Source organism: Echinops telfairi, unplaced genomic scaffold, assembly GCF_000313985.2.
Source record: "Echinops telfairi isolate 266 unplaced genomic scaffold, ASM31398v2 ScPeMD7_7440;HRSCAF=8478, whole genome shotgun sequence".
Lineage (NCBI taxonomy): Eukaryota > Metazoa > Chordata > Mammalia > Afrosoricida > Tenrecidae > Echinops > Echinops telfairi.
In genome coordinates this window covers 48,424-63,554 of record NW_022111340.1, presented here as the reverse complement: position 1 = coordinate 63,554, position 15,131 = coordinate 48,424, and the positions used below count along the sequence as shown (strand labels likewise).

Below are 15,131 nucleotides of genomic sequence, written 5' to 3'. Positions count from 1 at the left end.
TATGAAGCATATGGTAGCTTGGGAAGAACTGGAAGAAATTATACTAAGTGACGTAAGCCAATCACAAAAGGACAAGTACAACACGAGTCTGCTGAGGTAAGCTTAAAAAATGCAAAGGGGGCACAGGGAAAAATCTACGCTATACAAATATTACAAGGGTGAGGTTCAGGTTGTATGGCAGGGGCCAGACCAAATCCAGGCATACATATGGTAGCCAACTAAAAAGGATGGGGGTGGGGAAGGGAAAAAAAGGGATAGAAATGTGTAGTAGAGGAACAGGGCTCTAACCCATCCAGGAGAGGGTATTGTTTATATCTCCACAGGGAAAGAGGGACCAGTCTTAAACCCAGGGTTCTGGGATGTGAATGCAACATGCTGGCATTGAGCAGGGAGCCAGTGGAGGGGTCTGAGGGACGGACCCCAATCCCAACTATGTGGACAATCGCCCTTCCCCCCAGAAGAATTTAGTTCAGAGGACAGCACTGAAGCTGTAGCTCCGGGAGAGGGACATGTCTGATCAGAGCACATGGGAGCAAATGAAGTGGGAGTAAGAGAGAGTGGAGCGCATCCTGGCCCACCAAGCCTGCAGGACTATATCCCCCCTCTGAACAGCCAATGCACAGAGTGGACCATATGGTTAGTCCCACTATGAGACACAACATCCCTTGCTGACCATGGCCCTATGGGGGACAGCACTGGAGACTCAGTGGTGTCGGGATTGGCCCGGTCTGACCCCACCACACCGAGGCAAAACACTAAGGGCATGCAGCAGAGCAACGGGGGTGGTGGTGGTGGTACAGGACAGCAGGGAAGTCCTGAGGGAGTGCCAACGATAGACTTTGGGGCCAAGGTATTAGACCCCATCGGACTCGACTGGAGGACACTCCAAGAAGTCAACAAACAGACCTTGAACTACTTTCAGGTTTTTCCCTTTACAAAATTTTATATATTTATTGGTCACTTTTTTGTTGTTGTCATCGTCGTGTTTTCTTTTGTTGCTATGTCTTGTTTTTTTGAGCATACTATTATCTCTGCAGGTCTATGTAGATAAGATAGGCTGTAAGAACAGTCTGGAGGAGAAAATAATGGGACCGATGGTTCCGGGGGGACATGGGAGAAGGGGAGGTGGGGGAAAGCAGGTGGTGTTGACCAACCCAGGGAAAAGGAAACAAGTGATCCAAAATTAGTGGCAAGAAGGGTGTGAGAGGCCTGGTAGGGATTGATAAAGGGCAATGTAACTGAGAGAAATTACTGAAACTCAAATGAAGGCTGAGCATGATAGTGGGACAAGAGGAAATGTACATCTGTAAATATATTTATATATGATTATGGGGAAATAGATCTATGTGCATATATTTATAAGTTTAGTATTAAGGCAGCAGATGGACATTGGGCCTCCACTCAAGCACTTCCTCAATTCAAGAACACTTTGTTCTATTAAACTGGCATTCCATGATACTCACCTTCCCGACATGATTGGTGAAGACAAATGTGTGCATAAGCAAATGTGGTGAAGAAAGCTGATGGTGCCTGACTATTGAAAGATATAGCATCTGGGTTCTTAAAGGCTTGAAGGTAAACAGGTGGCCATCTAGCTCAGAAGCAACAAAGTCCACATGGAAGAAGCACACCAGCATGTGTGATTGATCATGAGGTGTAGAAGGGACCAGGTATCAGGTATCAAATAACAAATATATCATATCATTGTGAATGAGGGGAAGTGCAGACTGGGAACCCAATGCCCATCTGTAGGTAATGGGACATCTCCTTACAGAAGGGTCTCAGGGAGGAGATGAGCCAGTCAGGGTGCAGTGTAGCAATAATGAAACATACAACTTTCCTCTAGTTCTTAAATGCTTCCTCCCCCCCCCCCACTATCATGATCCTACATCTACCTTATAAATCTGGCTAGACCAGAGGATGTACACTGGTACAGATAGGAACTGGAAACACAGGGAATCCAGGACAGATGATCCCTTCAGCACCAGTGGTGAGAGTGGTAATGCCCGGGGGTGGAGAGAAGGTGGGGTAGAAAGGGAGAACCGATTATAAAGATCTACATATAACCTCCTCCTCTGGGGACAGACAACAGGACAACAGAAAAGTGGGTGAAGGGAGGGAAATGTGGGATAGTGTAAGACATGACAAAATAATAATAATTTATAAATTATCAAGGGTTCGTGAGGGAGGGGAAAAATGAGGAGCTTATACCAAGGGCTTAAGAGGAGAGCAAATGTTTTGAGAATGATGAGGGCAACAAATGTGCAAATGTCCTGGACACAATGGATGCATGTATGGATTGTGATAAGAGTTGTATGAGCACCCAATAAAATGATTTGAAAAAAAAAGTCTATGCTTACTTTTCAGACGGAGACTGATGGGAAAACAAGCAATTTTTCATGTCTGGAGGTCTGGAATTGAACTCACCTTGTGCTCAATATTCAAGAAAACATTGGACAGGCCTATAGAAGATGCCACATCACTCAGGAGATTGCTTTCCCTTACAATCACAATCACTGAAGATCAAAAGATCAGTATTTACCAAGGACAAAATACAAAACATTTAGGAAAGGACAAGGAATGGAAATAGGAAACCCAGAGAGGAGGTGACATAACTGACATGATGGGATTTGCAATCCATGACACAGAATGTGTACAGAATGTTGAATAGAAAACTAATTTGCTCTTTAATCATTTACTCAATTCACAAGTTTAAAAGAAAAGAAAGCTTAGACAGCAGTTCTATGCTGTTCAATTTAGTCACTATATGTTGGCTTTAAATCAAAGGCAGTGGGGTTTGGCGATCTCAGAGAGGACACCCTTTACTGTCTCCAAAAGGATCTGGAATTCTGCGCTGACCACTCATTTTTACCCTAATGTTGGGGGTAAGAGGGAGAGCATTCTTGTGACATGGTGAGTCCACTAAGGATCTAGCTTTTAAAAAGGCTGTCAGCTCCTATAAAGATCTGCGTTCTGGACACCATAAGGAGCAATTCTACCCTGCCCTAGAAAGAAGGGTCCCTATGAGTCAGAAAGAACTCCTTGGCAGTGGGGTTGGTGTTTTGCTTCTGAATAGGGTAGCAGGGCGGACCCAATTCCAATGAAAGGGAATTTGGTGGGCGCTCAGTGGCCCTTCTTACCCGTGCGCTGCAGCATCTCCTTCCCACTCTCCAGGAATCTACGCAGCCACTCCAGGAACCGGCCCTTCAAGTAGTAGGCCCTGTAGCGCTCTGCCAAACCAGTCTCTTCCCACTTTCTCTTGGTGAGCTGAGCAGCTGTGGTTGCAGCTGTCCAGGAGCGCAGGTCCTCATTCAGGGCGATGTAATCGTCACCATCGTAGGCTCGCTGATTGTACCCACGGAGGAGGCGCCCATCAGGCCCCACATCACAGCCATACATACCCTGGTAGGTGTGAGACACTGGCCCCGTCCCATCACGGTCAGCCCCGCCCACGCTGCCAGCCGCTCCCTAGGGATCAGCCCCACCCACCTCTTCAGCTAGACCCTCCCAAGGAATAGACAGCACCTCCCCAGGGTTAGCATCCCAAGGATTAGCCTCGCCCCCTTTGCAGCCCGGCCCAGCGGATAGCCCCGCCCCGCCTCCGGGGTTCCCCGGACCGCGATTGGGTCTTGCCCATTTGGTTCTGATCGGCAACTGAAACCTGGGGGCCAATTCACTCACCAGAGTTGCTCTGGTTGTAATAGTCGCGCAAATCCCGCAGGTACTCCCGGTACGTTTGTTCGCGGACCCTGGCGATCCGGGTCTGCCCCTCCCAAAATTCGGGCTCCTGGAGGTTCATCCAGGGAGCCTGCGTCTCCGCCCTTGGATTCGGAGCCTCGCTGTCGAACCGCGCGACTTGCAAACTGTCCACGTAACCGACGGCGATGAGGCGGGGCTCCTCGCGGCCGGGTCGCGATATGGCCGTGAGGAAATACCTTAGCGAGTGGGGCCCTGGGGGGGCGGGGGCGAGGGGGGGCGGCTGAGACCACAGATCGCCGTCCCCGTGAGTCCCGTCAGTATTGAAAGGCCAGGGTGGGGAAAGGGTGCCTATGTGGGGTTGGGGACGAAATCGGGAAGGGGGAGAAGAAGGAGGGCGCGGTTCCAGGCATCGCTGGGGATGGGGGTGGGTGTTGGGGGGTCCAGATTCCCAGAGTGTCTTGTGCCCCCGCCCGGCCGTGCCCTGGCCCCTCCCTCGGCACAGACCCTTTACTTCCTGATCCTGCACGCACCTGCCTGGGTCTGGCTCAGGACCACCGCCTCGCAGAGCAGCAGCAGGAGGAGGATCCCAGACATTGTAACCAGGATCTTGGAAGAATCTGCGTTCCAGCTGATCAGAGGGGACCTTGCAACCTGGAGCCGCTGTGAAGGCGAGTGGCTTCTTCAGGAATCCTAGACCCAATAAGATCGCCGACTGGACTGACGTCATGTGTTTCCTAGCAGAAGGGGTTGACGCAGGTTGTGCAAGGGGGAAGTGAAATTCTGGGGAATTTCCAACTCCTGACCTATCTTGCAAGTCAGAGGGGTGCTTTCTGTTTCACACCTTGGTGTCAGCAGCCCAGAGCTTAAATTTTAATTACCAGCGTCCGTAGATTCTCTATTTCAAAGGGAGCCAGCCGGAGCAGCTTAAGCAAAGCTTTATAATGAAATGCGTGAAGACATGTTAGGAAACCAAACGGGGAGGAAGCTACTCAGCATTTCTCCAGCTGAAAGAAGTAGGAGAAAAGCATTCAATTCTCCATTTTTCAAAACCGAAGGATTATATGGGTAAAATATTGAACGACGCAGGAAGCATCCAAAGAAGGTAGAAGGAATCCACTATCAGTGTATCTGAAAAAAACGGATACACTTTCAGCGATTTCAAGTGATACCATAGCAAGAACTCATGATGTGAAGACGAAGCTGCACTGAAGATATTGGTGCAAAACAGGCTCTTAGAATCGATAGAAATGTTTCAGCGAAGTGATGCCACACTGGGAGCACTCACTTGTCTGTGGCGAGAAATTTGGAAGACAGCTATCTGGTAAACCCACTGGAAGAGCTGTATATTTGTGCTCATTACAAAGAAAAGTAATTGAAAGACTGGGTTTTCTACTTTTGTTAAGATTTACAGTCTCAGAAATTCACAGGGGCAGTTCTACCCTGTCCTATAGGGTGGCTATGAGTTGGCATCGACTTGATGGCAGTAAGTTTGGTTTATCTGGTTTTTGGTCTTAAAAATATAGCTAAAATGCTGCGCGCATGGCAAGAAGTCAGCATGGCAAGACTTTGGGTCATGTGCTTTGGACATGTTATCAGCAGGGACCAATTCCTGGAGAAGGACAGTGTAATCAGAAAGTAGAGGGCTGGTGACCAAAAAGGAAGTCTCTGAAGCAATGGGTTGACCCACAGTGACTATGGGCTCAAACATAGCAACAACTTATTGACAGGAATTGCAATAAACTGATCTTGCAATCCTACACTTCATTGGCTGCTTGATATTTCCATTGCCATTAACCAGTTTCCAATTACTCTTGCCCCTGGTAACCACTAATAAACTTCAGTCTCCAAACATTTGCATTTTTTTTATGTATGCGATGTCATATAGCATTTGTACTTTGGGTATTTGTGATTGTCTTTTTTATCTCAGAAAAATGCTTTTAAGCTCCCTTCAGTTGGTGGCATGAATCAAGACTTTTTTTTCACACTGTTTTCTATTGTACAGCATTAAATTTTCCTTTTTTAAAAATTTAGGGTTCAATTTTTTAATCAGTTTGGATTTAATATGTATATAGTTCTAAAGTTCAATCATGTCAAGTGGAATGTACTATTCCTACCCCAATCAGTTTTCAAATATTCTTTTTCTACATGGACTACTTTACATCGCCTCCCTTTTACCCCACCTCCACCCCTGCACCCCCAAACTCCAATCCCCTTAAACTACTTGCTGTTCCTCTAGGTTCATCAATCCTAGGTTTCAGATACTGAAAAATGGAAAAGCAAGTAACAGTTTTAAGATGATGACCTCCATTGACATACACATCTGAGATACACTCTAAACAAACAAACTTAAAGAAAATAATATAAACCAAAAATACAGAGAACTTAGGAAACCAGATCAGGTCCAGCCCACATCATAGGGGGTGATCTATTGACACAGTTTTAACTGTTCGGGTCAGATTTATGCCTCTGCTCTTCTATACACGTATCTCCCCAGGGCTTTGTTTAGCTAACACTTTCCTACCTTCCCTCAGTTTTGCACTACATTTTCTTATCCATGCATCACCTGATGGGCACTTAGGTTGTTTCCACCTTCCTCCCACTGTGTGAAGCTCTGGTATACTGTAATTAAGAAAATATATATTTTAACCTTGATCAGGTGTAATTCTAAATAGTTTTGTCACTGTAGAAAATTCTGCTGAGGCAAAATCAAACACTTGAAATTCTCTGTTACTGAAAACTTCTAAGAAGATGTAATTATCTAAATCATAAGTATAATTCAAAGAAACCAGGTAGTTTCAAATAGCACATAAGAACATCATTAAATAGATCTCCAAACCCACTTATTAATATTGCCACTTTATCAAAGACATGTCAGCAATTGAAGGAACCAGTGCTAATGGTAAAATAGGAAAAAAATGACCATATTCATTTTGATACATATTGAGTGCCAAAGTTAGTACAAATCAACTGTTACTAACAAAGAAGTAATTAGATTAAGAGAAATAAAGTGAGACTCCAGAAAGAGATTTAGATGAAAAGGAGAATTTATTATGTGTCAGTGGGCATTTCTGAGTAGCAAGATAGTAATTCAGTAATATTTGTGTGTGGGGGAGGAGGGAGAGCTCACATCACTCTACTGCATAATTTTTATTCTTGTGAAGTTCACTGAGTTGGTTTCCACTCATGGCTACCTTACGCACAACAAGATGCTGCCTGGTCCTGTGTAGGGTCCATTGTTGCAGTCGCTGTGCCAATCCATCTCATCAAAGTCTCCTTCTCTTTCCCTGATCCACTACTTGACTTAGCATGATGTCCTTTCCCAGGGCGTGGTCCTTCCTGATGACATGTCCAAAGTACGTAAGATGATGCATGAGATGAAGTCTTACCATCCTTCTTTCTAAGGGATGTTCCAAGATGGATATGTTTGTACTTCTAGCAGTCCATGTGGATTTTAACAGTTCTTGCCAACACTATAAAGCAAATGCTTCAATTCTCCAGCCTTCTTTATTCATTGTCCAGCTTTTGTATGCATATGAGGTGATTGAAAATACCATAGCCTGACTCCGGTGGACGTAATCTTCAGAGTGACACCTTACGCTCAATACTTTAAAGAGGTCTTGTGCAGATTTGCCCATTGCATTATGTTAATGGGTTTATTATTTTTCATATCATTTGCATTTTATTTTTTAAAATCATTTCATTGGGGGCTTATACAACTCTCATCACAACATTAATGGATTTCTTCACTGGTACTCCCCTGAGCATTCATTGTGGATCCCATTAAGATGAAATATTTGACAACTTCAATCTTTTTTCTGTTTATCATTATATTGTTTATTGGTCCAGTCGTATTTTTTTTCCTTACGAAGTTATCATTAATTGTGATTGCATATTATTGTCTCAGTTTGGCATGATCTGGGAAAACACACAACCAATACATATTAGTGGACACAGACTTAAAGCTCCTGGAGAGTAAAGTAGGAAATGCTTAATGCTTATCTCAGTTTTTCTTTGTTTCTAACATAACAGTGGGAACATCGTTTCTTCAGTAGGTAGAAATCAAGTCTATTCCTGGGGAAGCTTTCTATCCTTCCAATAGGGAAGCTAACGCCTACAAAGAGTTACAGCCTTGGAACCTCAAGGGCAGCTTTACCCTGTCCTCCAGGGTTGCGATGAGTCAGAACCCACTCCATGGCAGTAAGAGTCAGGAGATAGAAATGGATTTTATGTAACAGCTTTTCCCCCATACGGTGTTTTCCCAAGTTGGCAGTGTGAACGCACTCAGAGGTGCCTTGGAGGAAAAGCCTGATGATGTGCTTTCCTTGAAAATGCTGGGGTAGTTCTACGCAGGGGGTCCCTGTGAGTTGGGAGCCACTGGAAGGCAACTAACAACAACAACAATAACAATGGGATATTTTAGGCATTTGTGGGTGGTTGCCTATTAACCAGAAGATTAGAGATTCAAGTCTACCCAGAGGTACCTCCTAAGAAAGTCTTGGAACCTTAAGAAGCAGTTCTATCTGACATGGAGTCACGGTCACATTAAATCAGGTTTGTATCGATGGCAACTGGTAATTGTCATGAGATGACTTCTAGATTTATCACTGTGTATTTGAAATGGACTTGTATGTTCAGATCATATATTTCCTCAAAAAGAGCAGACATATTGAGATGAACTGGAAAAAAGCAAGACTATGCAGTTAATTATAGTTTAAAAGTTTTCATTGTTTTTAAAGTGCCTATAAGGTAAATATTATTCAAAGTATAAACTATGAAAAAGTAACATACATAGTTTTTCTGTAAAATTTTATTTTTCTTACAAAATAATTAGATTTCAAAATATTTGCCTTATTCATATTTAAACTATATAACTCATTTCACATTCAAAATAGAAGATTTTCATCTGAAAATGGAATATTCTACTGATTTCATAGTTTATGTTTTTCACATATTTCTTCTGTGTACTTTTAAAAACAGTACTGCTATCTATTCTCATAAATAGTTTATGGGAAACTTTATAATGTCTTTCCTTTTGTAAATCTCAAGAATAAAAGAAGTTACTTTTATAAAACCATACCAGTAACTTGTTCAATATTAAATCTGGTAAGTATAACAAGGCAATTTTTAAAAATATAAGAAAAGGGATTTCATATTCAAGCCAGAAGTAAAAGTAAAATGCATTTCTGCTGCACGAATAAGCAATGTTTACTGAAATGATAAAAAATATGTGGCTCTCAAATACAGTTTTCCAAACTATAAAAAAATCTAGCTAATTTCATCAAAGTAGAAAAACTCTTGGATATAGTCATGGGCTAAGGAGTAAGAAACTAGGAAAGTTATTATATGAATGTAATTAAAGTATATATGGAAATCAAATGTATACATTTCAATTCTACAAATGAAAATATAAAATTTGCTCATGATAGTCCTAAATTCTGAAATTCAGTTGTAATAGGAAATACACGACTCTGTTCAAGAAGTTCTTTCAAATAAAAGGGGATATAGTTAAAGCTTGTGTAATGGGGGGAGTAAAAAAAGCACATGAATGAAAGTGAGACTTTCCACTGTGAATATTTCATGCATACAAAATAATATAATTAAAAAACTTTTAAATAGACATATCTGATTCAAAGTATTTACTATTTAGAATCCTGGCAAGTCTAAAAAGAAAAACTTTTTATTGTGAATTGATTGAAGGTTTACAAAGTAGATCAGTTTTCTACTCCAAAATTCATACAGATTTTGCTTCATTTTATTGATTTCACTCCCCACAATGAAACATCACCTATCCCACAACCTTCCTTTATTTCCTATTTCCATTCCTCCTTTTTCTCCCTATCCTTTTTTAATTCTTGGGAAATGTTGGAAATTTGTAATCGATTATTCTTATTCTAAATGGAAATCCTTAGGTAGTGCAAATAGTTATCAAGTTGGGAAACAGAAAGGCTGGAAGCTGTGGTCCATTCACAAGGGCCTGAGACGTAGTTGATTACTTTGTGTAATGTTTCTCTAGGATAAGGACCTATTTGCAAGCTTGTTTAAATAAGTGACACTTTGGGATTGGTCTCATTACCTATTTGAATCCACGTGTTCAAGAAGGTGGAGTCCTTTCAGGAATCTCTACCTTAAACAGGCATCGGGGAAATAGCAGAATTCACAGCAGTGCTTTGAGATCACAGGAGGAAAGTAGCTTGGAGAGGAAATGCTGGGCCAGCATCTGTCTTCTCCAGAGAGGGCTCAACACAGGTTGAGAAGTAGAGCACCTTTGTGGAGCACAGTAATGTACATCTTTAATATCTCTAACAAGACAGTGTCCTGAATTGGTAACATAACTCGTCAGAGGGAGAGGGAAGACGACTTAGTCCTATACTGACTGATTCTTCTTGTCTTACTCTCACATTAAATGCATTTCTGCAGAAAAATTGTCTCTTATAAATAGACAGGAAGGAGGAAAGCGGTTATAAAAGAAAGACATGAACCTGCTCCTTTATTCATGATATTAGGCATTTGGATTTAGTAAGCATAAAGGAAGAAAGCTGTAGAAAAAAGAACTACAGTGTCCTATTTTATTCACGAAGACTGTGAAGCCAGAAAAGATCCAATATATGGGATCCATGCCTAAATTTCATGTGCATGGGAAATTATTTGCAAGCTATCAGTGTCAGTAGATGGACTTTTAACCCTTTCTGATTTAATTTTGAGGAGCTATGCAGATTTAGCTATATAATATATATATATATATATATATAAAATGAAAACACTCAGCTATAAAAATAGTTAACAGCATGGAGTGGACAAACTTTTAAAGAATTTTGATTTTGCATTTATGTTATTTTAGTGTAATTTAAGTAACTTAGACTTGATTAAAAGTTTTAATGTAAATTTAAAGATTTAATAAAATGTAATATACTTTTCATGCTTTATTCAGAAGTTCGGCACAATACACACACCAACTTGTGTATCAAAATTGAAACTATATATTCATCCTCCACTTCAGATGTCATAGAGATCCAATCATGTGTGACAGCTTTTGATACAATCTAAAGGGTGATATTTTTATTTACTGTATATCTTGGTCAATGGCAGAAACCAGGCTTGAATCACTGTTCTTGAAAGACACATTGTGAGGAAATCATCCAATGTCTATCTTGAAATAGCTATACTCAGTTAGCTCGGTGGACATGAATGCTATTGAATTATGGCCGCAATCTGAAGTGAATTTTTCTTGATGTAGAAGAAATATACTTGAAATGACATAATAACAAGAAGTCATTTTTGCATTTTTATCTGCACCTCCCACACACACACTTGCCTGTTACTATTATTTTTTCAATAAAATGTTTGCTTGCAATTATTTACTAACAGGAACTACCTGAAAGTTATTTTTCTTTCAGTTATCAAGAAGTTAGTATTCTAGACACAATACTAACAAAATCCAGGGGAATTATTAATCTGCTCAGTCACTGAAAGTGTGGCAGTTTTGATATGCTCATGTGTGTCTTTAAAAGCTGTATCTATGTCACGACCAAGGAATGCTGGGCTTATTAGTCCTTCAAACAGCAAAAAATACATATTTTAAATTATGCTTTCTAAAATTGAATACATTGATAATTTGTTATTACGTAGATATAACAAGTCTTCATTAATCCATTGCTTTCTATCATGTTATTCAGGTAACTCCACAAGAATCCAGCCTAAATTTTTAATGTAATGACAAATGGTAACTAGCAGCATCAAATGATTTTTAATTATTATTCATAGTGTGGATTAATTTTCCATTTAGTCAAATTATATCTATCTATCTCTATATCTCTATTTCTATCTATCTATCTATCTATCTATCTATCTATCTATCTATCTATCTATCTATCTATCATCTATCTATCTGTATATTTGAGTGGTGCTGCTTTAGGAGTGGGATAAAAACGAGGCTTTTTACTCCTCTAAAGATTTTCAGATTCAGAAACCCACAGGGGCAGTTCTACCATATCATAGAGATTCACTATGAGTTAGAATCAACTTGATTGGCAGTGAATTTGGCTTTCGTTTTAGGGTTTAGGAATTAGAAATACAGTGAAGATAACTAGTTATCCTGACTGATTTTTAAAGCCGTTAGAGTAACATATTGGGAAGGTTAATTAAACATTTACTTACACGGTGCATGATTATAATTCTTCTAATATTTGTAACTAATGAGTGTTAACATGCATTGTTAGTAGCATTATTCTAAGCATCATACATATAATCTTCCATTAATCTTTATCCCAACCCAATGTATTTTTATTGTCTTGTTTTTAGAGGTGAGAATACTGTCCCCAGAAATGTTAAGTAACTTGTCCAGAATCTCACAAGTAAGTAACTGATAGAGATGAAATGGGCACATAAACTCTCTGATTCTGCTTTTAAGCTCTATGTGCTACTGGATCTCTGTAGGAGATCTTCTTTACACATGATATAAGCTACAAAGTGAAAAATACAGTAAGCTCAAGGGATTTTTCTTTAATGAGGAAACATCGAAGGTACAGACTAAAGAATCATTGTGAGTTGCTCAAAGAAGGAGAAGGGTTCTAGGTGCTTTAGATAAAAAATGAGCTTCACCTGTAGGAACAACTGAAAGAAGGCTTGAGGGTGAAGTGATTTGTGAGACAAGAATGAGTCCAGAGGGAAACAAATCATGCTGGTCTATCTCAACCATCTTAGAGAATTTGAATATTTTTTAAGTGTAATGTACAGTCAAACTATTCACAATTTTTAAATACAAGGATGACATGACTTTCTTAAATCTTAAAACAATGAAAATGAATCAAAGTTATTATTAGGATCAAGAAGAGAGATGGCAGTGATTTTCATTAGCTGATTATAATTTTTTTAAGTGAGGATATAGTTAACTTATTTTTATACTTAAATGGAACTGTTTGGTGTTAAAATATATGCTGAGAATGAGGGAGATGAAGGTTCAAGAAGAAATACCAGATCTCTTATAACATGCTGGGGATCAAAGGCATTGTTAACTAATATTTGGAAAAAGGGGACACTCTTGCTTCACTTTTACATTAAATGTTTAAGTGACTTCTGTGACCAAATAAAAGAATATGTTCAAATAACTAGCTTACTAGAGAATCATAGGGTCACATCATTTTAGAACATCTATTCCAAACTCGGAAATTTACTTGTAAGTAAACTCCCCAAGTTCGCCTAGATAGAAAATGTAATTATGAGTTAACCACCGTAGAAGAACCTGTAACAAACACTAGATTATGTGTGACTGGAATACTTTTTTTTTTTAACCACTAACATCAATTCTCTCCTTTTGTTGAATGCTGTGTTTCACTAGATTGCATCTATGCTCCATGTTAACGCACTATCTTCTCCTTCTCCTCTTCCCCCTTTTACCTCCTCTTCCTCTCCCTCTCCTCCCCACCTCTATTTAAAATTTAGGCAATAAAAGATTATGGACCAAAACAATTATAGTTCAATACCTGGATTTATTCTGCTTGGCTTCTCGGATCATCCCAGTTTGGAGACGGTCCTGTCGGGAGTTGTCACCATCTTCTATTTAATTACCCTGGCGGGTAACACAGCCATCATTCTCACATCTCTCCTGGATGCCCATCTGCACACACCTATGTATTTTTTCCTCAGGAATTTATCATTCCTAGATCTGTGTTTCACCACCAGCATCGTGCCTCAGATGCTGGTTAACTTGTGGGGACCGGATAAGACCATCAGTTATGTGGGCTGTGTCATTCAACTCTATGTTTACATGTGGTTGGGCTCCATTGAGTGCCTTCTGCTGGCGGTTATGTCCTATGATCGCTTTACAGCTATTTGCAAACCCTTGCATTACTTGGTAATCATGAGCCCAAGGCTATGTCTCAGGATGATTATCATTGTATGGTGTATCAGTTTGGCTTGTTCTCTTGTGCTATGTACACTTACCCTGAATTTGCCTAGATGTGGAAGCAATGTCTTGAATCATTTCTTGTGTGAGTTGCCAGCTATGGTCAAGATAGCTTGTGTAGACACCACAGCAGTTGAAATGTTGGTGTTTGCTTTAGGCATTGTGTTTGTCCTTACACCCCTCTTCCTTATACTTGTATCCTATGGTTACATTGCCCGAGCTGTGCTGAGAATGAAGTCCAAAGCAGGCCAACGAAAAGCCATGAATACCTGTGGGTCTCATCTCACTGTGGTGTCCATCTTCTATGGAACTATCATCTACATGTACCTGAGGCCAGGTAACAGTGCCTCCCAAGACCAGGGCAAATTCCTCACCCTGTTTTACACCATCATCACTCCCAGTCTCAACCCGCTCATCTACACATTGAGGAACAAGGACATGAAGAACGCACTGAGGAAGCTCATGAGAGTTGACTATGAATCTACCAAAGGGAAGAGGAACTGGAAATCATAGGAAAACACTATTGTGAAAAAAGCAAACATTAATTTTCTCATTGATTTAAATTTCTACCTAGATTATAGAAATGAGTTAATATAACAATTCTCACATGTAAATCTTTTGAGGTTGCACACAATATTATAACCATTCTGTTTAGCTCTTTCATGACCCTGATTACCATAATGTCTTCAGGTAAGTGAGTCCTTAGGAATTTTATATTTTGCTTGTAATATAACATAAAGGGGAGCTAAATGTAAATTTAAATGCAAGAGTTTATTCTCAATCTCTATGGAAATTGTTTTGGTCATCAAGTGTGTGTGTTCACTGCTAATGCTTGGATCTGCAATAAAGATCCTAACAAATCATTTTATACATGGTATGATTTCTTCATTTTGTAATATACAAATGCCAATTTTGTATGTAAAATTTGTTGTGAGGCCATACAAATGTCTATGTGTATTTAGAGCTGGTGCTCTGGAGGCACGGTGGGTTAGGTGTTAGGTTACTAACCAAAAGGAGAGTGCTTCATACCTACCAGGTGCCTTGTGGGAGGAAGATGAAGCATCTGCTTTCTTAAAGGTTTACGATCTTAGAAACCCTATGGAGCAATTCTACTCTGTCCTACATGGTCACTATGAATTGGAATGGCCTCAATGACAGTGAGTTTGGATTTTAGTTCAGGACAATGCAATCTATATGAGTGATTGTCAAAAGAGCCATCTGAAAGAGTTTACTGTTTGTTCAGTGACATTTTATTTAAATATTCTGAGTAAATATCTTTAATATTTAAAAGAATTGCTCCTTTAACATGACACGTCAGTGAGAGGTCAAAATTAAAGCGATTTAATGGTACAGTTCAATCTTATTCATTTGTGAAACACTTATTCTATGACAGTAAGAAGCTGAATGAAAAGAGAACATGACCTAGCTGAGATCAATGAGCTTCTCACAGTGATCTATGAAATAATGACATTTATGTGAGCTTTGGAGAAATGGGGTAATATTTGTGTGTAGCAGAATTTCATGCACTGGG

At 40.1% G+C, this 15,131-nt stretch overlaps 2 protein-coding genes across 3 annotated transcripts in view; one reads left to right on the top strand and one right to left on the bottom strand.

Moving 5' to 3' along the window:
• The window catches only part of LOC101656976 (HLA class I histocompatibility antigen, B alpha chain-like), an 18,509-nt gene extending 14,168 nt beyond the window's left edge, over window positions 1–4,341 (bottom strand). For both annotated transcript variants that reach the window (XM_045298695.1, XM_004717408.3), the window contains exons 1-3: window positions 4,230–4,341; window positions 3,682–3,951; window positions 3,141–3,419 (exon numbers count right to left, since the gene is read on the bottom strand). In XM_045298695.1, coding sequence (XP_045154630.1) covers window positions 3,141–3,419; window positions 3,682–3,951; window positions 4,230–4,293 — 613 coding nt within the window. In that variant the 5' untranslated portion in view covers window positions 4,294–4,341. The remainder of the gene's footprint in view (window positions 1–3,140; window positions 3,420–3,681; window positions 3,952–4,229) is intronic.
• Window positions 4,342–13,150: 8,809 nt separating this feature from the next.
• LOC101652061 (olfactory receptor 2W1) lies at window positions 13,151–14,113 on the top strand. Its single transcript, XM_004717396.1, has one exon. The coding sequence runs from the start codon at window positions 13,151–13,153 to the stop codon at window positions 14,111–14,113; it is 963 nt and encodes a 320-aa protein (XP_004717453.1).
• The last annotated feature ends 1,018 nt before the right edge of the window (window positions 14,114–15,131 follow it).